This window comes from Siniperca chuatsi, linkage group LG7, assembly GCF_020085105.1.
Source record: "Siniperca chuatsi isolate FFG_IHB_CAS linkage group LG7, ASM2008510v1, whole genome shotgun sequence".
NCBI classification, from domain to species: Eukaryota; Metazoa; Chordata; class Actinopteri; order Centrarchiformes; family Sinipercidae; genus Siniperca; species Siniperca chuatsi.
Genome location: NC_058048.1, coordinates 17,266,766 through 17,291,159, shown reverse-complemented (window position 1 = coordinate 17,291,159; position 24,394 = coordinate 17,266,766). Strand labels below are relative to the sequence as shown.

Here is a 24,394-nt window from a genome sequence, read left to right as displayed (position 1 = left end):
TCCTCATTCTGCAGTGCTACAGAGGTGAAACATCATCTGCTTGTTGGTTTTGGAGGCTGTCTGATTAACTCTGAATACTTTGTTCAAGCAAACCATTATGGAGGAAAATATTACGCCTTTTCAGGGAGTATAAGGGGTATTACTGCATGGCTGCATGCGATGGCGATCAACCCACAATGCAAATATTGTCTTTCTGTATCTGAAGTTTTCACTCCCTGCTATGAAAACAACGTGTTCCAGTTGGGGAATATGCTCTTAATCCACGCTACTGCATTCATTTAAAATATGACAAACCTGATGAGATGCAGAAGAAGCAGGCTTTTTGTTCAGTTCACTGGCAAAAATAGCTGTTTTGGTGAAAAGCCCCATCTGGGTGGCACAAATCCCCTGTCAAACGCAACTGTTTTAAGCTAACTTTGTGCAAGTCCACGCACATGCACACACATAAACACACACACAACTGGAATGCAGTACCAGCACCCTGGCTGTATAAGTCGGATACCTCACAAATAAGCACAACTGTCCATCATCAAATGGTGAAAATATTTCTCATTTCTACCAGTAAAAGTAGAAGTGCATGTGTGTCCAACAGTCAAGGATTATTTTACAAACATGTCACCCAGTGGTGACATTGAATGAATATATTACTTTGATGCTGCTTTCTAATTGGTTTGGCTCCTTGAATATTACATGATCGGGTGTTTTACAGTAATTGAAGCACCATCATTGTCATGCAGAAATTATCCTGCATAGGGTGTATGATTTTTACTTTCACTTCCTCTTAACAACACACTGACTAAACAGATTTTTCTCTTCTTTGTTCCCACTGTTTTAGAAAAGACCAGTGAGGTAACACTGCTCATAGTGTCCATAAGCAAAGCAATTGCTAGTTAATCATAAACACTCTCTGTACACTGTAGCTTGTGTCTGTCTTTGCTATCTGCCTGAGTCATTGCAGGCAAACAGCCTCACAGAGCTACTGCACTTTGGACTGCTGTGTGTGTGTGTGTGTGTGTGTGTGTGTGTGTGTGTGTGTGTGTGTGTGTGTGTGTGTGTGAGTGTGTGTGTTCATGTTCTTATATCCTGGTGGGGACTTTAACCTGAATGCACACTAACCCATGGGGACCTGTGTCACCATAGGGACAAAAATTGAGGTAGAGACTGCATTCTGAGGGTTAAGACTTGGTTTTAGGGTTCCGGTTACAATTAGGTTAAGGTTAGGCATTTAGTTGTGATGGTTAAGGTTAGGGTAAGGGGCTAGGAAAAGCATTATGTCAATGACTGTCCCCCACGGGGATATGTGTGTGTGTGTGTGTGTGTGTGTGTGTGTGTGTGTGTGTGTGTGTGTGTGTGTGTGTGTGTGTGTGTGTGTGGATGCAGCACGGAAATTCAGAATGAAGAAAGTGCAACAAGCAAGCACATGATTTTGAACAAAGCTCCAAAATTGTTGTTGCTCCCGATTATAAGAATGAACTGTGGAGTTAGAGTTACATGTTTGCTTACAGTGTAGAAGGCATTAAAATTGTTGACTTTGGAGAATCACATCCCATCACCTATTCTTGGCCCAAACTTTAGTCTGGAGCTATTTCAATGCTTTAACTAAGATGCAACCTGAGAATACTTGAGGATTAACCTCCATCACAAAGGGGTGTATTTGTCTGACTTCCAGTCTATAAGGGTCCAGGGCCCAGTTTAGTTTGCCAGGCCCAGCTAACAATGTTTGCTCTGCTTTATAGCCTCTCTGTTTGTTTTCCCCTTCACTGGAGCGACCACCTCTTGGTCTTTGCAGCACTCAAGTCCTGCCACATTTGGGGGTCACCAGCCCAGGGCTCGGCCCACCCAGAATGCAATGCGTCAGCTGCTAGAGATAACACAACTGCTCAGGTGGTATAGTGCAGGGATGTCACCATCCCTTTTGTAACACACACACACACACAGTGGTAATCTACCATTAACTGAGATCTTACTTCAGATATGCAGCTCTTCTCTGTTTGGCAGCCCTCACCTCAGGCTTGTCAAGCTTTCCCCTGAGGACATCATAAAATTAAATAGCAAACATCAGGAGAATAAAGGAGTTACTGTATTTTTTCCTTCAGATGGAACCTGTGAATCAACCATAAGTTGTCCTCAAAGGTAATAATTACCTGATAGATTTATTATCGCAACCGAGTTCATAAATAAAAAGGCTATCAGAGAGATTAGATGGATACATTAGATAAACAACTAAAAACAAGTGAAAAAAGTGAGTTCACAAAGGAAAATTGTACCTTATCTTTATTTTTATACAACTTTTGTTCTAATGTAGAACTGGTTTTAGCCTATAGGAGAGCAGATTAATAGAACATCTTTGTTTTCCTCATTAGGCTGGAGGCGGTAGACTGTAGTGCTGATTTTTACAGTAATAGTCTCAGTTTCACACATCAGTGATACAAATAAGCCACAATGATGTTTGATATGCCAAAAGGATGCATTAGAAGAATTTCTCTAATCATAAAATGACATAATCCAACAAATGTATGACATAAATGGATTGCATTTATCATATGTATCTTGATATCAAAATGGTTAGAAATTTAAGAAAATGTAAAAGATAAAAAAATGTAATAGGCTAATTGTTTTCCAAAGTTATGTTTTGCTTTTTAGCTACTAGTTATTGTTTGCTTTTTGCAGCTGCAGGTTAGTTTGCCCAGCCTTTTCTTTATCCCTACATGGCAAGAGCAACATCCACAAAGCTATGATTTACAAATCCTAACAACACCTTTGTTATAATTGTTGGGGGGTATTAGTAGTTCAGCCTACTTGCCTGAGTGCAGGAGGATCACATGAGGCCTTTAGGGGGATGGGCAGAGTTTTCAGAGGGTGGTATGGCTTTAAGAGTTTACTACCAACACTGCACTCACTCACTCACTCACTCACTAACACACAGAAAGTTTGGAGGCCAGGCGAGCAGTGGGATACCGACTGATAGGAAGTGACGAGACTGCATGAATTGCAGAGAGCGAGAGAGAGAGAGAGAGAGAGAGAGAGAGAGAGAAAGAAGACGGGACTGTCTACACAAAGTAGAATGAGATACAACGTGCAAACATCGGACTATTGGCTGTAGTGCGGGAGAAACTGAAATGCGCATGATCTTATCAACAGCGCCGGAGCGAGAGACTTTCAATGGAAGTGAACTAGGCTCCCAGAAGTGAGAAGCAGAGATTTTAGTAAGGGGATTGTCGTCTGATTTCCATGACCGTGCTTGTAATTCTGGAAAGTGCTGGCACACAGGGGATCATATGGGACTGTGACCTATAAACTACAACCCCACAATATGAAGGAAAAGACTCTACGAAAAATCCAAGAAAACAGTTAGGGGATATGAACGCAGATCTTTGGATTTCGCCTCGGTTTTTTCCTCTGTCGGGTTCAGTTTTGCGTCTTTGGGGATGTTTGCGAGTTGCGTCTCTGCGGCTTCAGTTCGGATACTGACCCGTCTATGCGCCCTGGTGCTGGTCGTCGCTGTGGGACTCGGCTCAGAGCTGCGAGTCCGGGTCCGGCTCTCTGACGGACTGGTGACCGAGGAGGTGTTGGAGGCGGACAGTGAGAGAGACACGATATCGCTCGAATTCAAGCAGGGGGATGGGGCGCTTATCACTTTTGTGGCGGACTTCAAACAGGTGAGAGGTGGTCCTGTTTATCTTTTAAACTAAACGCTGTTGTGTCTGGAGGGGACGTTTCTCCCCACTCATTCTGACACCCTCATGATATTAGATTTGGAAGATGTTCTGTTAGAAACTATCAAATAACTGTAAATTTAGCCTGGACCAGAACTTGTTGCAACTGAGCCCACTTCTTGGCTGGGGCCTTCAGTGCTCCTTGAGAGGTAAATCAAACAAGTTGGGTCTTAAATAGCGTATTAAATCATTTAACTGAGAACACAGTAAATTCAATGTTAAAAGTCATTCTTGGTCATCCTTAAAATTAGACAAACTCCAGTATTACCCTATTCCTTGTTTTGCTGTGGGACTTCCTTGCAACTCTCAGGGACTGTTTGTGGGCCCCAGCCTTCACTTTGGGAACCACTGATTTAATTTAAATCATACAACAATTTCACCTAATTGAAGCTCCCAGGACAACATTTGACTAAACAAGGGTGTGTGTATGTTTCACATGACCAGAAACTCCTGCTCTAACAAATCCAAGTCATGTCCCTATAGGAGTGAGGTCTATAGCCCAAAACAAGGTGTGATAGACAGGAGTACATATCCTTTTTCCTTGATACATTTTACAACATTTTCATTTTTGGCTTATCTCATGAGATAAGCCCCAAATCTAGATTGAATCAAGGCTGAAATCAAGTAACCACAATGGCCTCATGGGTGAAGCTGAATGGTTGCCTCTAGGCTAGGATGCAGTCTCACAAATCAGAAGCTTAAAAGAAAACATCCCAGAAGCCTCAACCCCCTGGAGCAGACACTGTAACTCACACATACACTAATGTAGAAATGCAGTTTCATTCATCTTTTTCCATCTTGAGTTTCACAGAGGTCAAGACAGCTGCTGCTCCTTAGATGTGGATGTCCACAGATCCCAATGGCCTCAAAGCCCCTGCTGCTCATGGGTCCAGCCCAGAGCTGATCATCAGCCGCCATATTTAGAATTCTTCTAAAAGTAGACGAGGAGATCAAGTGTCCCTCCCTGAACAGCACTACATCCATGATTTTTGGAACTTATGTGACACTGTTTCACTTTCAACAATGACTACTCAGAGACACATAAATGTCAGTCCTCCTGGAAGGAAAACTACAACTGCTGCGCTTAAGGGTGGGGGGGGACTCCCAGAGGCGCACAGAGCAAAGGCATGTGTCTGTGATGGTTGCTGTCACACAGAAGCTGACAGGCTGGCGAGATGTGAAGGGGGAGATTTACCAGGATTAAGTGGGCATGTCTGACCTTTTTGATCTGCACGTCTGGTTCACTAACCAAAACAGCTAATTTAAAGTTGAAAGAGAAGAGTCCGTCACCCCCAATCATTGGTGACAAACCAATATAAAGAGACATACACTGATCTGTGAGTGGGGAGCCTTTGCTTGGTTGTGCCGCCCCGCATTGCTGCGGCCCTTCATGCATGCGCACATGCGTGCACACACATGCACATATGGTTTTGTTTATTTGAATAAAGCCAATAGAACCTCTTAGATCACTTTACTTTTCCGCTGCCTGATTTATCTGCTCCAGTTGTAGGTCGGTCTCCTTGCCCCCCCCCCACACACACTCTCTTTCTCCTTTTGTCCCCCTCTCTGTCTCTTGTTGACTTCTTCCTGCTCTCTTCGCATTTCTCCTGCATGTGGTTTTCATTCAGCTCTTGTGCAGTATCTCCAAGATTTATGGAAAGTTGGATGAGCTGTCACTTCCAGCTGCCATGAATATACAGTCCAGATAAACGCATGTGGGAAGAAGAGTGTTTTAACAGGGTTGTTAAACACTGGAGATTTATAATGAACAACACAGCCAAAGGTGGATAGGTACTGTACAGGTGGAAGTACTCTTTGAAAGGATCATTCCTGTGACTCATTATTGAGTGAATGTAACTGGTCAAACAAGCATCTGAGATTGTTTGCTATCCAGTTATATATGTATGATTCATCCGTGATTGAGGTCAATGTTATCAGATCTTTGCTAAGACTAGAATCATTTCAAAAAGAAAAACTCTATGAATAATCATCAGACAGCAGCCGTCTTGCTCTTTTCTGCTTTGTGAATACGTGGCAAAGATGAGATGGTAAATGTTATAGCCATTAGACACTGGCAGAGTGGTCTGCTGGATGGGAGAAGGAAGTTTAGTCAACCTTATCCAGGCAATGAATCACTGTGAGAATCAGCCGAACTGTGATTTCAGGAGGCGTAGACATATGGAAAAGATGATGTGGTTTAGCTTGCTCATGACACCTCTGTGTCATGTTGAGTAAATCTCAACATGTAGATAACAGTAAGTTCAAACTAGTGAAGAACTGCGATGTGATCATTCTTAAGAAAGACAGGCATCATGGAAAGGAGTTGATCATCCACTGTTGATTCTGTAATTACATTTGTAATTACAGAATAACTTGCTCAAAACGTTTCTCAGCTTGACTTTATGTTAGTAATCTCACTATTTCATTCTTATCTGGTATCATGGTGAAGTATTTATAGTTGAATCTACTCTAAATGATGTACAGTAATATCCTGATGACATGCTCAATGTCAATGCATCATTTTGCAACACTAGTCAAACCTGACGTGTTATTGTAGCCTCGAATTGACAATTCCTCTTAAATCATTTTTTAGTTGCAGATTCAATACAGCGCTGCTTTTATTTTTCCTTCAGCAACCACTGCAAAAATGTATGGTCCAACACAGTCTAAGATCTTGAGCTGAACATAAACCATGTCTTGGAGTTTAATCCAAGCGAAATGTCTCACATATTTGAGAGGCTGTTTTGGGTCTTTCCAGATGTAGAAACTTTGTCAGAGAAGTTAATCAGTTTGTACTCTGTGTTTTGCTTTCATGTCCAACCAGTGGGTTTGATCAATGCAGGAATGTGAGTGATTTCACAGGCCTCTCAGCTAAGTTAACACTTGAAGAAGGTTTAATTTCTAGGATGCAATGGTGCGCAGCTTTGTACATCTATAGTTACATGCACCATGGCTCTATAAGAAAACATCTGAGAGGACAGTTTTAACCTTTTTTTTTTAATCTGTTGTGATTGATTTGAAGAAAAATATACAAATAAACATATGGCCACACTAATGCAGAATAATTTGAAAAGGCTGTTTAAGTTTGGAAAGCTTTCCAACCACACTAGTGTTTTTAGATCATGTTCTAACAGTCTTCTCTCTGCACAGAAATGCCAAAATAGTGGCTTAAACATGATCTTTTGGGGATGCATAAACCACTTAAACCAGTAGTTTTAGAACTGAAGTTAAGAAGTTTTCAAAACACTTAATTATTGCCAACCATAATGTGAATGTGCTGGAAAGTTTTAAATGTATCCACAGCATTGTAGACATGGCATGAGTGACCTCCTGTTGTGCTGATGGGTCAAGGGAGCAACAGATGCTGGAGGCCACTTGACACTATCTCACACTATCATGTTAAATGGGTCTGGATTTTGTAAACAATGGCACTGTGGTGAGAATGAGTTTTGTCAGCCGTTTTATAGATTCTCATTTCATTTCAGCCTTATAAACCGGATTGTGTTTCAGCCAGGAGCAGTTTTGCCCTCAAGTCAGTTCACTCTAGTGTACAGTATATTCTGATTGTCTTCAAAGCACAGAGGCTTTATGGAAACACCCAACAGTACGCTTGCTGTAAGAATGAATTGGAGAGTCTTCACACACCCTTGTGTGCTATGTCAAAAACAGAATGTTGGGGGTGGGGGAGGCAAGTTGTTTATGTGTGCCCTTCCATTTGAGATATACAGTACAATAGCTGTGATCCATTTTAGCAGATGCCCATTCCTAGTTCTCTCACAGCCTTCACATACTGTATTATCCATTAAAAGTGTTCAAATGGGTTTGGACTGTGGCCTTTATTAGTTATTAGGCAAACTCTCTCCTACGTGGGAGGCTTGCTGGCCATCCATTTTGTTCCTATTTTTTTGTTTGTGGGAAATGCTGGTGTTTGCCAAATGAAACAACTACTAGTTGTTTAGTACTTTTCATCAGTTGAAGTCAGTGCAGTGCAGTCACCACATTTTATGCCTTGCTTTTTTGTTTTTCTTTTCTTTTGGCCGCCACACCTTGCCTCTCACTCAACCCTGAAACACCATTCCACTTTGTCACTTGCACAAACTTGTAAAGTCTTTCTTTTTAACAGGTAAGTGTCACCTGTTCCCGGAAACTGTTTGTTGTGTGTCATTATAGGGGCACATGAGTTCTCCTTTCTACTATTGTGAAAGGTCACAGCGAGACTTCTGTGAGTCACCGACACTCATCATCATCATCCATGTGATAAATTGAGTGAAAATGAAACACAATCGGGAAAAGACTTCAGTTTTAATTCCTTAACCCCAATAAATATTCAGATATTGAAGCTTTTGTCTACGTTGAGCAGTACCTTAGAAGATCTCTATTCCGGCTCAGTTTCCCTTTTCATGTTATGGCTCCCATGTGGGAGAGATAACCTCCACAGATAAGTTCTGCATAGTAAAACAAGATGTGTAATTCAGTGGAACTGCACCGTTCTTACATGTCTTGAAAGTCATCTCAAACTTCTTGACTTGTTACTTGGAATTTGAGTAGCCTACATTAAGGTCCTGTGAGGTTACTCTGCAGGGTAACAGCAAATGCACAGATTTCATTTTATATCTGAGATTATTTCAAATGTAGGTCATTTTTTATACATTGTTTCTGTGTCTACTCCCGGCACCTTTCGTTACAATGTGTGCATGCAGTGGACCTTTTCAAAGATGAACCCATACACTTAAGTCTTTCTCCGAGCCACCCTTTGTTCCCTGCTGACTCTGAATCCCAGGAAAATAGCTTCCTCTGTGGCCTTGTTGTGGCCCTTCAGGGCCCCACATGGGCCCCCTTTGGCCTCTCGTGGCCCCTTGGTCCTTGTTGATGTCTTTATCCTTTATCCTCCTCCCACCAGCAGGCCAGATGTTCGTCTGTACTGCCGCTGATAAAGAAAAAGCTTCCCATTCCAACAGAATAGAGAGGACATAGCAGAGAGAGACTGCTATCATCCTCGTTTTTAGATTTTTTTCCAATGATCACGGACAGTGGACTGCATGGTGCTGTGATAACAGCCTTTATTGGACAAGGAGACAGTAGTTGTGGCTTGCACCGTGCATAGTTGTGATCATTTCTACCTCAGAGGTTTTACGATTGCAGTTTGCAACAAAAAAAGCTAACAAAGGGTTTACGCTGCCAAAGCTTCTGTTCTGTTCTGCACACAGTGTCCTGAAATGTCCTTTTGTCAAATTCATGGCGTGTTTGACTTCACAATGCAACCCTTGTGACAGTTCAGTCAGTTCTAGTGCTGAAGTTATAAGGGTCCACACCTGGGAAGGCATTACATCACCCCTTTTCTTGTCAAATAAACTTCTCTTGTGTCACTTTTCCAGTCATAAAACACAGTTTCTATTGTCAAAGTTCTGAAAAAGAGCATGGAAAATCTAGAAAAGAAAGGGATGAAAATAAACTGTTTTTAAAGAATACTGTAGAATGACAGGTCGCACACACTTCTTACATTCAAACCTTTTTTTAATGACAATTTAAATGTAAGAATTGAATTTTGGTGTTTTTTAAATTCAGGTTGTTTTACGGATATTTAAATATAAGGCTTTAAAAAAATACATTATTCAAATATCTGCCTTTTTTAAAGCATTACTATATATATATATATATATATATATATATATATATATATATATATATATATATATATTAGTTACAATTGTTTTTAAATACCTTGCCATTAAATATCTGTTTGTGCATCCCCTGCAACAGGATATGAAAGCTGTGGGACAACAGTTAGAGGCTGAATGGGACTGTAGCCATCTCTATTGTTTATGCCTTATCTATCTGCCTCATTTCCTTCCCTGTTAGTGCCCACAGTTTGTCTCCTACTCATTTCCTGAATGCAAAGTCTCCATAAACAGTTTGGGTGTCTGGATAATTGTATCCAGATTCTGTGTGAATGAATAGTTCCCTCATTGTGGCCTGCACATATTTTGCACAGGTTTGAAAACTTTTAAAGATTAAATTAGAGGCTGTTGGTGGTGTTTTTGTGGCTGTATTTCTGAGATCATGTGTAACACTTAAGCAGTTGGGAAAATGAGTTACCTTCCATTGTTGTCAGGAGCACAGCCAAAGGGAACACCTTTCTTTCCATGGCCTCCAGTGTTTTTATTGTCCATTCACAGCCACTGTTTACTAATTGGTTTGCTCTTTGGACAGCCAGGTGTGACCAGCCCCAAATGTGACTCCACATTCCTGTCTTCGGAGCCTATGTAATTAGCTTCAACTCAAGCATTTCTTAGCGCAGCAGCTTTTCTCCTGCTCCTTTTGTCTGTGTGCGTCTGTCTCACCCTTTCTCCCTCTGTCTCCCAACATGATCTTTAATCCCTGCCTACACCTGTGCTTTTTGACTGGGCTCCCCTCATGCACCAAGGCAAATATCCTTCCCATCACCAAACATGGTAAATCCATATGTTGCTTTCAAAGGGGGACTCGGAGCCATTTAGGTAGGTTGGGGGTGGGGAGTCTTCCTAAAAGTAAATACAGCATTTCATTACTTATGTTTCTACAAATATAGGCCAAAGGGATTAACTGGAAGCCTGTATGATGCTGAAACTGCGAGCTTTTATATTAGAACATAGTGTACATACATAGGATATTAGATTGCAGTAGCCCTTGAGTAGGAAAGGGCCTTTTAAAAGTAAAACAGGTGTTGGTTAGTTATTCTTAGTTTTTCAGAAACATTTTAGTTCCTGCTCTAACAGCTTTATTAAAAAAATAACTTCAAACCAACTCAAATACCCACACAGAACCACAGTGATCCCAAATGACTCATCAGAGCGTTGCTGACCACCAGTCCTCCCCAGCCAGCCATCAGTTTTATCAACGGACAGGTCTTAGAGGGGATTGGAAAACAGGAAGAACCTCCAGCACAGGGGATAGCTATTGACACACTGTTTGTGTTGGTGTGTATTTCTGTGTGTGAGCATGCATTTGTGTGTGTTTGAATGTCCATCCATGCATGCAAGTGTGAATTGGCACAGTTAGTATGGTCTTGCAGTAGTCATTTCACTAGGACATTTAAACTGCTTTCAGCTACAGAACCCTCACAGAAAATAACCTTATTTTTCTTTCAGTATAGGGCTTCACACAGCTCTCATTTTCACAGCCAGTAAAGCAGGTATAAACTCTGTGAAGAGAATGTATTTGGCTAGCTGGGCTACAACTACAGTGATGGAGAATGTTCACTGTTCACTGTAAATGGCACCCTTTGAGTGTCTGAATAGGCTTTTGTGCACCTCCTAAGTAACCTGGCCCACCAAAGGTAACCACAGATGAAACGGCCCCCCACCTCTCTGCTGTTTAACAGGTCTTAGTATGACCCACTAGCCAGGTTGCATGAATACAGACTTGTGTTTGGCTGTTGGCCAGTGGTACTTTGTCTGCAAATGGACTAAGTCCCGGGTGTCAGGGAGCAATGCTTAGGAATCTGTACTTGTGTGGATTATTTATAGCAGTGCTGACATTTACACTGCTCTGGTCAGGAAAAACTGAAGGCTAAACTGTCCTTTGATTATGTTATTACCCGTCTTTTTCAAAACGGGGAAATGTCATTCTTTTAATTTTTAATGTCCGTACCTGGTGATTTTCTCTAAATGTTGGTCTGCAAACCTTTAATTTTATGTAGGTCTGTGGAAATGCACTTTTGGGGGGTGACTCATTTTCCTGATATAGGTTTCACTTCTTTAAGGAGTAGTTGTAAAATAAAGTGGCCTTACTCTTCATTTTCAAGCTCTAGCAGGCCCACTTGACTATGATGTCCAATAGTTGAAAGTGTTTTCCTATTCAGATGTATCACCAGCATTAATTTTGTCTGCTGTTTGGTAATCTGGGATGTTTGAGCAGCAATTGACTGAATCGTTTTCTATACCCATAGCCCAGATGAAGCAGGTTCTGCCACAACAGGAAACAGTATGTTACCCCCTATTGTTATTTCACAGGAGCTTGACACCTGCCTCTATCACATTTGTCTGATCTTCTGTCAAAGTCATTCTGTACCAGTATCTTCCCCCATCAGCAGTTTGCATAATTCCCTAACTTAAAAAAACCTGCCACCAACCCACTTGGCAGATTTTAAAAGAGGTAGCTGTTGTTTGATCAGTCAGTTCAGCACTCACTCTCTCCCGGTGTTGCTGCCTGTCGTCAGAACAACAGGTGTAAAACCTCCTTTAATCATACCACTGCACATTTCATTATTTTGCTGCGTTTTCTTTTATCAAAATTTGAATGTGTCTGCACAAACGACTCAGTGTGTGCGCGTGCATGTGCCAGTGCTGGTTTCAGGCGGGCAGAAGGGAGTCTAGTCTTGTCCAAACAAACAGCTGAATCCAACAGCTTCTGTCTGGATGGAGATGTGGAGATGATGTCATTGTTATTGGTCTTTTTGCTTTTAGAGGATGATTATTATCTCAGCAGCACCCAAACCGCTAAGATATCACTGGTTTGTTATTGCCATTTAAAGGCCACAATTAAACTTAATTTCTTTTAACAGTTGGCTGGAGACCCACTGGCTACAGACAAAAATACTTTTATAGTGTCTTTCTTTCAGTGCTACCGGTATGATTAAATAAACAGTTTGAGAGTTTGAGAGCAGTGACTTGACAGGACCCCAGGAAGATACTGCGCCTGGTCAAGAAAGAGTAAGGCACATACTCCCTGTAAAACTGCCAATTGCCATTTCTACACTTTGTTTTTATTAAATATTGAACGAACGAGATATAACATCTTAGTGAGCTTTAGAGGAGCTGGTAGGTGGATTTTGTTACCTTCGGACAGAGCCAGGCCATCTGGTTCCCCCTATTTTCAGTCATAATGCTAAGCTAAGCTAATCGACTGCTGGCTGTAGCTTCATATTTAGCATAGAGACATGAGAGTGGTATCGATTTTCTCATCTAACTCTCAGCAAATAAGTGCATTTCCCATAATGTCAAACTATTTCCATTAAGATTTTCTATTGTGTACAGATGATGTCAACTTGACACAAAGTTACATCAGAAGAGGTTGTTGCCACAGTAAGCACTCTTGCTCTCCCCTTTTCTTTTTGGCCTAAATCCAAATGCAGGGCAGTAGAAGTAGACAATCATTAATCTGCACACATGACACAAGAGGAGGAGGAGATCTCAGCGTCTACACTTTACCATTGAGTAAGTTCCAAAGAAGTGTTGGTGGAGCTACCCTGCTTCTCTGTAATTACCCAGAGAGCCCTGGGGCAAATCTATGTGGCTGACATGAATGCCTTCGCCCTTCTCTCTCTCTCTCTCTCTCTCTCTCTCTCTCTCTCTCTCTCTCTCTCTCTCTCTCTCTCTCTCTCTCTCTCTCTCTCTCTCTCTCTCTCTCTCTCTCTCTCTCTCTCTCTCTCTCTCTCTCTCTGCCTACACACGTACACACAGTGTCCCAGCGTAGCGCCATGTGTCTGCAATATGGGAGGTCTTGAAGTCGTGGCCTCTGCGTCTCCCTACACTTGAGGGGAAATGGCACTCTTGCCCGTCTCTCTGTCGGCATTGTACTCCCTCTTCCTTACATCTCACTCTTTTCAATGTGATATATTCATGCCTCCTCTAGTCTTGACATTCTCTTTAATCATTCAGACTTTGTTCTTTTTGTTAAAAAATAAATAAATAATAGTACTGGGTTGTTATCACAGTATTGGAACATCTGAGGTATTTAATTTCAATTTTCTGTGTTTCTACAGTCCTTTGAGTCCATGTTTTCATACAACACTGAGCAGCTCACAGAGACATGTGAGTGATAAACCTGAGGTTGATATCACATAAAGCCTGTGAATCAATATTTGCGCAGTAATTTGCTTTCCAAAGGTCAAATAGTATCGCATGATTGTCTTGTGTAATACCCATGCTTGTATTGTACGCCTGCCAGAAACTCTTTTCACAGACAAAATGGTTTTTAAATAAGGAACCAGTGATCATGCAAAGTAGTCTATAAAGAACTACAGAGCATAAACACTTCTAAGAAGTTGTATTGCTTTCTTGCCAATGTGTAGACTTTTGCATACAGGAAGTGGGACCAAAGAGCTTAAAGAGAAATCAATGGGGTTATCTCTGGGCAGTTTATCTGGCCCAGAGTTCCTCCTGCTCAGGGAGTGAAAGCCTTGAAACTGCTACTCCTCTGCAGCCTGTTTGCTTCAGACGGGTGTGTGAAAAGCGGAGGAGGAGTGTTTGGGACTGTGTGTGTCTGTCTTCAAGCTGAAGCCGGGGTGGGGGGGGTGTAAGTGTCTGATGAATAGGAAGACGGGTCTGCTGCTCTGCTTTCCCCACTGCTAGAGCTTCCCATCATGCTTTGCATGCCCTCTCACAGAACACTTTATGGCCTTGGGTTTGGCGCCAGATCTCTCACGCACTTGCCAATAGCAACAAGTTTTTTGGTTTTTTTTTTTGGTTTTTTTTGCAAATTCTCCACTATCACCATTTTCCTACTTCTACAGTTCCACATAAAACGGCGTGGTAAAATGCTTCTGACGTTTACTGCATGTGAGGAACGCTGATAAGTTTGTCAAGAAACAGGCCCAAAGCTTTAATTTGACGGTACAAATAACCAGAGCATGACTGCAGAAACACTGCACAGGCCTACAGACAATAAAAAGTATCAACAAAGTGTCAGATGAGCCTTTATGGATGTAGTGAACATAAACCCCTCTTTACTTTTAGCAGACAGTTGTTTGAATCTTTGAACTCCACATATTGAATTACTTTGTGTCTGGAAAAGTGCTACATTAAGTACCGAAATGGAAAGAATATTTGTTCTAATCTGTATGAGCCTACACATATAAACAGTAACTTATTATAACATCGCCTTGTGCACCACTTCAGTGTCTTCTGGGAATCGTCTGTTTATACATTCAGCCAGTCATCTCTCACCCCTTGTGTCTTGCAGGATGTGAAGATATTCCGAGCGCTGATCCTGGGCGAGCTGGAAAGAGGGCAGAACCAGTACCAGGCGCTGTGTTTCATCTCTCACCTCGGCCGCAATGAGATCATCCCCAGCGAGTCCATGGCCCGTCTCAGACAGGTATGTCAGCATTTATATGCTGTATTACATTGCATCACATAACATTTTCAGCAGCATATTGCTCAGAGCATCTGAGGGTTTGGACATTGATCATTTGTGTTGTCTGCTCAGAAAAATCCTCAGGCCATTCGCTTGGCAGAGGAGCGGAGAGGACTGGAGCAGCTGATGATGAGCGCGGCGGTCAATCTAAGTCAGGCCTGGCAACTCAGCTCCCACATCCACAACATGTGCAGCGAGGCCCGGGAGGCCATCTACACCAGGGAGGCCGATGTCAAACACTGGCTGGACAAAGGTCAGTGATCATCTTATCTTTGTTTATCATTGAGTTTTGTTGGTGGTTTGAGCAAAATGTCTGTCTGTTCTCCTATCTCCTTCTCTTTTCTCCCATCCCTCCTAATTGTCTCTGTACACTATATCTCTGTACTGACACTCTTTATCTCCCCAACACTCTCTATCTTCCTTATTTCTATCACCTAAACACTTCTTTCCACTTCGTTTTAGTGATATTACTCCAAGTATTATCTCAGGCCTTTTGTTCATGCTATTACTGTTCATGCTATCTATGTTTACCCTCCTCTTTGTCCCTTTACATTCCGGATAAATATTTCACTTTTATCTTGAAAAATAACGTGACATTATTGTACAATCCTCACACTTACCTAAGATTGAGAACATATTATTTCCATTAACTATTTGTTTTTAAAGGCCTTTTTTGCAGTGGGATCCAGTATCTTTATAGTAATGAAGTCCAAATTATCCAGGCTGAGGAGAATCCGTATGACAGCACTATTGGCCACTGACAGCACTGTTATAGAGGAAACAATGTTGATGGTCATGGTTCACCAAGCACTCTGCACCATTATCAGCGGAGGGAATTACAGTAGCATCTCCTTTGCATGACAAAGTTCCCCTTTTACTGCATCATCTCCCCTCCTTTTGTTCACCCTCTCCAATTCAATACAGTATTTAATTGAGTGAAATCAGAAAGACAATGATTCACACAACTTTCTGATAGCTTGCTTTTGTTTTTAACAGCACAAGCTCTGATAATAATGCCCCTCCCCCGTCTGTGTTATAGGAGTGGATGGCTCCATATTCGAGGTCTTGCCCCAAATAACAGAGGCGCCCAGCTTTCAGGCCTGTCACTCTACTAAAGACTTGTGGCAGCCCTGTCTCTGCACATACAGCCTGCGTCTGGAGTGGTACCCATGTCTGCTGAAGTACTGCCGCAGCCGGGACACCACTGGAAAAAGCTCTAACTACAAGTGTGGCATAAAGAGCTGCAGCAAGGGCTACCATTTCACATACTATGTTCCTCAAAAACAGCTCTGTCTATGGGATGAGGAGACCTAGCATTTTGTTCTGGATGGTTAAGAAAAGAGAAATAGTTTTGTTTTTTTTCCAGCCAGGCCAGTGCATCTCCACCCATGCTATTCAGATTAAACACAGTAACACTGGTCCTCAGTTTATATGATGTTAAGTGAAGCTGTCTCAGGTGGGGAGTGGTGAGATCCAGATGTTCAAGAAATGAATTCAGGTTCCAAATGAGACCAAAACCTTTTAAGGAAGGAGAGATGCATCATGTCGTTCTAAGAGGACCCACTAACTTTAAGCCTTTACTGGGAAAATGACATATCGTTGTCGGCTATAATGTGACTTGCTGTCACTTTTGTGCCTTTTTGGGGGGGGGGGATTATTGGAGCAGATGACAGATGCCAACAACAATAACCTCTCAAACAAGCTACAGCAAACTACACAAAGTTTGACAGAGCATTTCGGGTCAATTAAACACCAGTAGAGGAACTACAGAGTCCCACTCTGATCAGAGGAGTCATACAAACATTATCTTCCATACTGGTGAAGGATTTTTTTTCTTTTTAAAGCTCTGTGAAAAACAGAGCCAGCTAAATGCCTGTTTATAACGATGTAAGCTGGCTGAAAAATAAAATGCTCAAATGCTGGCTTTATTTATTTTGGTTGCAAAGTGAAATTATGGAGGACTATTTTTGTATCTTTCTGTTAAAACTAACCATCAGTTTTCTTTCCTTTTTGCATTAAACAAGCTCAAAATCACACGTCTAAACCACAGGTCCTCAGTAACAAGAAGTTTTCAGACACATTACAGAACATTTTAACCTCTTGGATTTTGGATGTTGTTTCTAGGCTCATCCATACCTCATGCTACTTTGTTGCCAAGTTTTCATGGTTTGTACAGAGAGTGTGGATAAACATTATCTTATTTAATAGGACAAGTTTAGTTCTGCTTTGCCCCATCATTTCCCATGGGGGACGCCTCATGCTCACCAATCACATTCACACTGTTTGTTTAAAAGTATCATATAAACCAAAGTGAAAGCAAAATACTGTCAAAAGAAGGGTGTAACGTTTAAGTTTCTAGAAACAGGCTCCTCAATATGGTGTTTTTCCATGTTAGGGTTCACTAAAACTGCAGTATAGCCTTTTTAATTCTCTATAATGCCATCTTCTGGTTAAACAGTGTTTCAGCTTCTCATGTTTTCTGTTGTAGCCCAATGCCAGAATTCTGGTTTTTGGTTTCTGGTTTTGTGTGTTCATGTCAGCAGTTAAATGCTTATAATGTATGCATCTTATACCCCTTACAGTACAATTTACATGCGTAATTCAAGGAGCACTTCTTGAACTTGTGGGACCAAATTTAATTTTGTCTGTTCTTTAGGGCAATAGGTTGAAGTATAATTTTGGTTTGTCTTACCTCCATCTTCATTTCAGTCTTTACTGCCATATCAAATGTTCATTTTGTGTTTTGTGTGTTGGTATGTCCGGCTAACTAAAGAACCAAATGAGTGAAACATTTCTATTTGTGGCCTTTTCTGGTGATCAAGTGCCTTAACATTTCCACTGATATCTTTGCTATGTAATTGTAGATTACATTTGTAAACATATTTTTTCTATGAAAGAGTTTTGAATATGTTGTAAAAAGTTGCCATAAGGAGAAAATGAAGCAATTAGGTAATGAACCATTTAAGAGTTGTGTTTTACATGAATTGTTTCAATAAAGTCTTTCTTTGCACTGCATATACATTTGTAAGTAAAAAAAAAAAAGTATTTTGGGGAAATTTTGGGCCTTTATTAGACAGTATACAGTAGAGAGCTGGTGGGAGATAATGGAAGAGAAAGAGAAGGGGTAACATTTAACAAAATGTCCCAGGCTGGGAATGTTGACTACATAATCAGCATCTTAAACCCCTTGGCTACCAGGATGCCCCCTAATATTCAATTCTAGGTCAGACACAGGTAAAGCTGGAGCAAGGGGTGGGATGGAAAGCCTTGCTTGTGGACACTTCGGCAGGGTTTCAACCCAGGTCATCCAAGTAAGATATTCTCTGCAACCATAAAATTACTGCGCAGCCCCCTATTAGACATGTTAGATTATTCGTAGTATTATTACTATTTAGTTCTTCCATTTTGTCCCCCTGTTGGTGGAGAACTTGTGTGTAACTCCTGCTACTGACCACAAGGTGCCGCCACTGTTCAAAAAAGATGAGGCAATCTCCCATCGCTTTGGGAAGACATCTAAAAGGATGGAAACATGCTTTTTCTATTAAATATTTAATAAATCTGCCACAATCTCTAAACTACGGTATAGTATGGGATAATAAAACCAGGGCACAGTTCTACTAGTTTCTATATTTGCATGTACAGCGACTAATAAGGTGGAAGGGAAATTAAGGGATGCTGAGGGAGGCTGTTGTTGCCACCGGCGGAGCTCACGTAAAAGACAACAAATAGCGGCCACTGTGTCTGCAAACAAACCTTTGACAGTCTCCTTCAGAAACATATCTTCACAGGACTCAAAACACCCAGCATGTAAACGAAGAGACAACCACATGAGCACCATCAAGGTAACGATGTTTTACTGCGTTTGTGAAGGCGTTTCAATCCCATAGGAGAACGCTTTGTTAGCCCTTTAACGTTAGCTTGCTACCGGTTAGTTTGCCATCTGATACAGCTAACTGGGTAGTTAGCCGGTGTGAGGGCATCCTCTTAAATGAGGTATGAACTGTGGTCCTCTTGCCCTTTCAGTTTAGGAACTAGCTAGCTTAGTTTAGCAAGGGAATAAACATTAACGCTAACATGAATCCAGCTAGTTGCCAACTGCTTTTCCGGTATTTCCTCTTACCGGTTTCCATGGGAACGTAATTAAAGCGTTGTAAATGTACACCTATCGTTTTGTGCATCTTAAAAACCTAAAAACTACTTCCACTTTTCTCATTCAAAAAGCATTAAACAGTCTTGTATCTCAGTTGTGTATATATACCTTTATTAACCAGGATCGCAGCACCACAAAGAACACAGAGGTTACAAAACAGATTTACAGATTTGTAATGAATGACATAAAATCTACAATATATCTCTTGTATCTATTTTGCATGCTGCTACATAAAGAAAACAATATTGGAAATGTACCCAAACTGAGTTGTCCAGTTACCTAGGGTTCGCTTCAATGTTATGCACACCTTGTTTGTGTTATATGCTATTTATAGTTTGCATAGTTTGTTTTATTTCATTTTATATGTTTTGTCTTTGCAGTACAAATCCCATGTTGGATTGGAGCTGTGTCTTTCTTTTTTTTGGTTTTCTTCTTTTTTTTTGTGAGTGTTTGGACAAGTGTGCTACGTGTAGGTTGTTCATGACAGAATAAAACACCAAACGTCTCTCATTTAAAACAGTACTAGTATCTCACCCATCCATTGTAGCTGTTTTACATCACAGGTGAAACAATAAATCGATCAATAGATCAACAGGTCATTTTCAAGCAAAAAATTCTAAACATTTACATTACATTACATTTTTTTCTTCCATTTTTAATGCTTAGGCCTAATTGAGAAAATTATTTGTAGCTGCCACCCTATTTTGCATACTGCTATGTAAAGAAAACAGTTTTGGAAAGTTACCCAAGTTGTGTTGTCCCACTACATATAAATGCACAGCTTCACCTCCCGATGCCATCCTGACATCGATGTATCCATACAACTGTTGATTTTGCTGCACATCTCACCCAAGACAACAACAATACATTTTGGATTGATTTATAGTGTTTTCAAAGATCACATGTCATTTAATAACCGCTGAAAGAACCTTTCTCTCTCATGAGCGCTGTCTAAGGCCCAGCACCCAGTAACCTTTCATCTAGTTTTGAAACTTGCTTAAAGTCTTTGAGACTCAAGTATACATCTTGTTCCAGTCCAGTGAGTGTGGGCCTGTCCATCTGTATGGTCTCACCTCCAAGTACAAACGTCACAGCAGAAGAGACGTCCCCCTCACCCCACCAGACCCTCGGCCGGCCAACTATAGTGCTATTATAGTTCAAGCAAAGGCTAATTGTTAGTCACTTACAAAGGATTGCACAGTCCAAGTCTTTGGACGGTAATGCTGTCTCTTTCTACTGTAAGGGATATTACAGAGCAAGATGTGCCTCTATGCATCTTCTCTTTCTGTGTAATGTGATTCAAAGTTGGCTGGATGACTGCTGACAGGCAAGTTTTTAAAAGAAACTAAGTTGGTTTCAGCTGTTTTTCTTGCTTGTTTTGTCTGTAGAAGAGAAGATGGCACTGCTTGTGGTTTGTGCGTTCCTGTGCCTGTCCTGTTGGGTCTCTCTCTACTTTATCTTGTGTACTCTTAACGGGTCCAGGAGCTACGAGTGGAACTGTCGCCTTGTCACCCTGGTACACGGCATCCTGGCAGTCTGCATCACAGCATACATAGGCTATGTGGATGGACCCTGGCCTTTCACTCATCCAGGTAGGACGCTTACCCTCTGTGGATTCAAATTCAAATTATTACGTGTAACTTCAGATATAATCACAAAACAATAAGAGCTGTCACAATAATACAAATATATAAAGTAGAAGTTAAACAAACTGAAGTTATAGTCTTTCACATCATTATGTTGTAAATCCTACTTTAGTAACAATGTTGTGTAAATCTGGAAAAATTGCTGACATCTGACAATTATTTTCTTGATTAATTGATTAGTTGCTCAAGGTAACATAGTCAAAACCCAAAGATATTCAGTTAACTCACAATTGCAATGCTGGAACAAGGTGATATTTGGCATTTTAGCTTGAAAAATGACTTCAACGACAAATCAGTCATTAACGTAGTCGCAGATAAATTTAGTCTTGTTTGACTGATTTCTTAGTATGTTCTTGAAAATGCTGAGTGTTACTTGAAACAGCTATCAGTGTGCACAGTTTGATTCTAACTACCAATCTAACAAACAATTTTCAAAGTGAGAGTAAACCCTTCAGCAGTGACCAAATAATTTGCCCTTTCCTATCTTTCCTACCCATATCTATATTGCCCAAAGTTCTTAATCAGAAGTTTGTTTCTACATGTTGATATTAACAATGATATGCTGCTGGCACAGTAATAACTTGCTTCATCTCTGTGGTTGCATTATTGTTTTTGCTTGTATTTAAAAATATGCTAACTAAGACCCCTCTGTTTCTGTTTGTGGATTCCAGGTACTAAGAACACTCCTCTGCAGATAAGTGCCATGGTGCTGAGCCTGGGCTACTTTATTTTTGATATGGCCTGGTGTATGTACTTCCGCACAGAGGGACCCGTTATGCTGGCCCACCACACCATGAGCATCCTGGGAATCCTGTTGACCCTGTGGTTGGGGGAGTCTGGCATCGAGGGCTGCGCGGTACTTTTTGGCAGTGAAATCACCAACCCCCTCCTGCAGGCACGCTGGTTCCTCAAACAGACGGGACATTACGGGACGCTGCTGGGGAACGTTGTGGACGTCCTGTTTGTGCTGCTGTTTGTGGTGATGCGAATCTTTGTGGGAGGCACAATGCTGTACTGTGAGCTGATCTCCCCAAGACCCAGATTCTTTATCAAGTGTGGGGGAGTGGCTATGTACGCTCTGTCCTGGGTGTTTATGGTGGACATTGTTCGATTTGCCATTCGGAAGAGCAAGAGCTGGCACAAACAGCAGAGAGATCAACAAGAGACAGTGGCAGCTAATGGCCATGAAGGGAAGACGGACTGATCTTGTGCTTCTCTAAAGGAAAATTATTTACATTGTCTGTTTTTCACTTTGGGAAAGTACAAAGAAAATCCACTTTTTTTATGTTAAACCGCGATTAATAAAGAGATAGTCATAGTTTTCTATGTTGAGAAATATCCTGTGACATCTCTGTGTGAGGTCCAACACCTGTGCATTTTGAAAAAACTTTTTTTTGCAGTTATTGCAGATGAACACATGTCAGATTATTGTGTAAAATGTGCAGTTAACAAACAACACAGATGTAATTTATGTCACTGAAAACCAAAGCACTTTCTATAAACACATGAACAGATGTTGCTTTCAGTTGCAGTGACCTGTGGCCTAGTCATATTTGGTGGTGTTGCTCCGAAGGAAAGCTCAATGTTAGGAAAGAAACCGTTTACATGGAATGCCTGTGGTCCTTGTGAAACATTTTTAGGTAGAAAGTTAGGGTTGGTTTCCTTGTAATCCTGGGTTTTCTTGGCATATGGGAAACTTTGAGCAGATGTGAAAGGTATACTCAGGGAGATGAAGTCATAGCAGAAAGTTGGGGTGAATTCCAGAGAAATGTGTGTGATTACTTTGTTTAATTTTGAAGATTTTGCCTGCTGTGGACAAAACAAGACATTTTATGTCATCTTGGGCTTTGGGAAACACTGATCGACATTTTTTAACATTTTATGACATTTTATAGATCAAATAACTAACAAAATCGAGGAAAAAAAATCGACAGATTAATGAAAAAATAGTTAGTTGCAGCCCTAATTTTACTTCACTCGTGTAAAGGGATACATGGATAGGAACCTCTCAATCACGTGGTTTTACACAGGTGATGATATTTGGATATTTATGTAAACTATAAATATGGTGTCAGAAGTTGTACTTTATATAGCATTTTAAGTTGTGTCTTTGTCTTGTGTCTGATTTCACTGTACCAACTGTGTGAACATAGACCTGCATGACTTTAATCTTGTAGACAAAAGATCCATCCTCTGTACTCATAGCTCCCAATTAATTTAATAGAGTAATGTTTCAATCTCAGAGAGATCTTGTCGATTAAATTATATGTATTGTGAGCTATCTGTACAGTGTGCTGATCTTTTGTCTGACTTCTCCTTCAGTTAAATGTTTTGATCCAGCACCTGTAAATGTTTTTAAGCTGTACACGCTCTACACTCTGTTTTTCTTAATCTTTGAGACAACCACATGCTACTGTCAGGACCAAGCAGGTAGCCTCTGACTTGGGACAGGATGAAAACCTGTGCAGGAACATCTTTTGTTTCTAGCCCCTAAAATGTTAGATCTCTACATGTAGTCTTTACGCAAGTCAGTGACACACACACACACAAGTAGGGCTGGGCAATAGTTATCATTTATCAACTTTCAGCAAAATCATATCGAGATGATATAATCAAATCGTTTTACAGAGTTCTGTTGTCCAATTTAATAATTCAAAACATACTAACATACAAAAATAGTTATTTCATTGTTTTATTTTCATGTGTATTTATTGTGGGATTATGCCTACATTTGCCATAATGTGATATTAATTGTCAGAAAAATATTAATCTTTATATTGTGATATTGATTTCAACCATATTGTCCAGACAGAACACACGAGTGCATCATGGGATGAAGGCAGGTGACTTGCTATGTGTAGAAAATATTGTGATTTAGCCCACTCCATGACTGGATTTGTTCCATGCCAAGAAAGTTAGCAAACTACCAGCTTTCATCTTTGGTTTTTGCTATTTTAAATTGTATAGCACTTTGGTCAACTGTTGTTGTTTTTAAATTTGGATTGGATTGGATTTGTGCTCAAACTACATATCGGTGTTCTTATAATTATGACGATATCTTGTTTGTTATTTTAGTGCAAATGTATTTCTGCAGTAATGTGCTAAAACACCTTTCATCTCTTTGTTTTCCCATTTACTGTATATTTGATTGAACTATGATGTGCTGCTCTCATACAAGGTCTGTTTACCTGGCTGCCACTGTTCAGAATCATGTGAGCATCACCATTATATCCAAGAAAGTAAAAATCTAACAGGTGTGTGCCTTAGTTATTTGAATGTACTTTCCTAATTTTTTGTTTGGTTTTTGTCTTGTGCTGTACTGTAAACCCTCCAACATACTGTAAGTGTAGAAGCAATGAAGAACTATTTTCAGTTTGGGGTTTCATGATTTGCCTTTGTAATCCCTTTGTGAAGTGAAATAAAGATATGATAGATTGTTTGTTCTTTTGAATGCATTTTAAACAACAAAATATCAATGAAACTATAGGACAAGCTGCATTTGCATCATCAAGTGCCACAGATACTCATACGTATTATTGGACTGAGACTGAAGTTACCTAAGTTGTCCACATGATGGTGTCCTATCAACTATATATGAATGATCAGTGAGGAAACATGAGGACAGTCATTTGGTATGACACATTATACTTTTAGTTAAGCAAAAGTGGCCAGTTGTACTTGTTGTTGCCCTTTTTTAATTCAACAGTTGTAAATATCGTAGAATGTTGTAAATATGTTTTCATGCATTGGAGCAAAGTTTAATATGG

At 40.6% G+C, this 24,394-nt stretch overlaps 2 protein-coding genes across 4 annotated transcripts; both read left to right on the top strand.

Moving 5' to 3' along the window:
- Positions 1-2,899: 2,899 nt before the first annotated feature.
- On the top strand, positions 2,900-17,846 carry oafa (OAF homolog a (Drosophila)). Its single transcript, XM_044202125.1, has 4 exons — positions 2,900-3,659; positions 14,658-14,792; positions 14,904-15,084; positions 15,871-17,846. The coding sequence occupies exons 1-4, from the start codon at positions 3,429-3,431 to the stop codon at positions 16,143-16,145; spliced, it is 822 nt and encodes a 273-aa protein (XP_044058060.1). The 5' UTR covers positions 2,900-3,428; the 3' UTR covers positions 16,146-17,846.
- A 141-nt stretch (positions 17,847-17,987) lies between these two features.
- Positions 17,988-24,066, top strand: tlcd5a (TLC domain containing 5a). 3 transcript variants are annotated; one of them, XM_044202126.1, is made up of 3 exons: positions 17,988-18,673; positions 20,370-20,573; positions 21,299-24,066. In XM_044202126.1, exons 2-3 carry the CDS (start codon positions 20,378-20,380, stop codon positions 21,829-21,831), a joined length of 729 nt encoding a protein of 242 aa, XP_044058061.1. In that variant the 5' UTR covers positions 17,988-18,673; positions 20,370-20,377; the 3' UTR covers positions 21,832-24,066. The 3 variants fall into 3 exon arrangements, with proteins under 3 accessions (XP_044058061.1, XP_044058063.1, XP_044058062.1); XM_044202128.1 differs by lacking the exon at positions 17,988-18,673 and adding an exon at positions 18,687-20,198; XM_044202127.1 differs by lacking the exon at positions 17,988-18,673 and adding an exon at positions 18,688-20,219.
- The last annotated feature ends 328 nt before the right edge of the window (positions 24,067-24,394 follow it).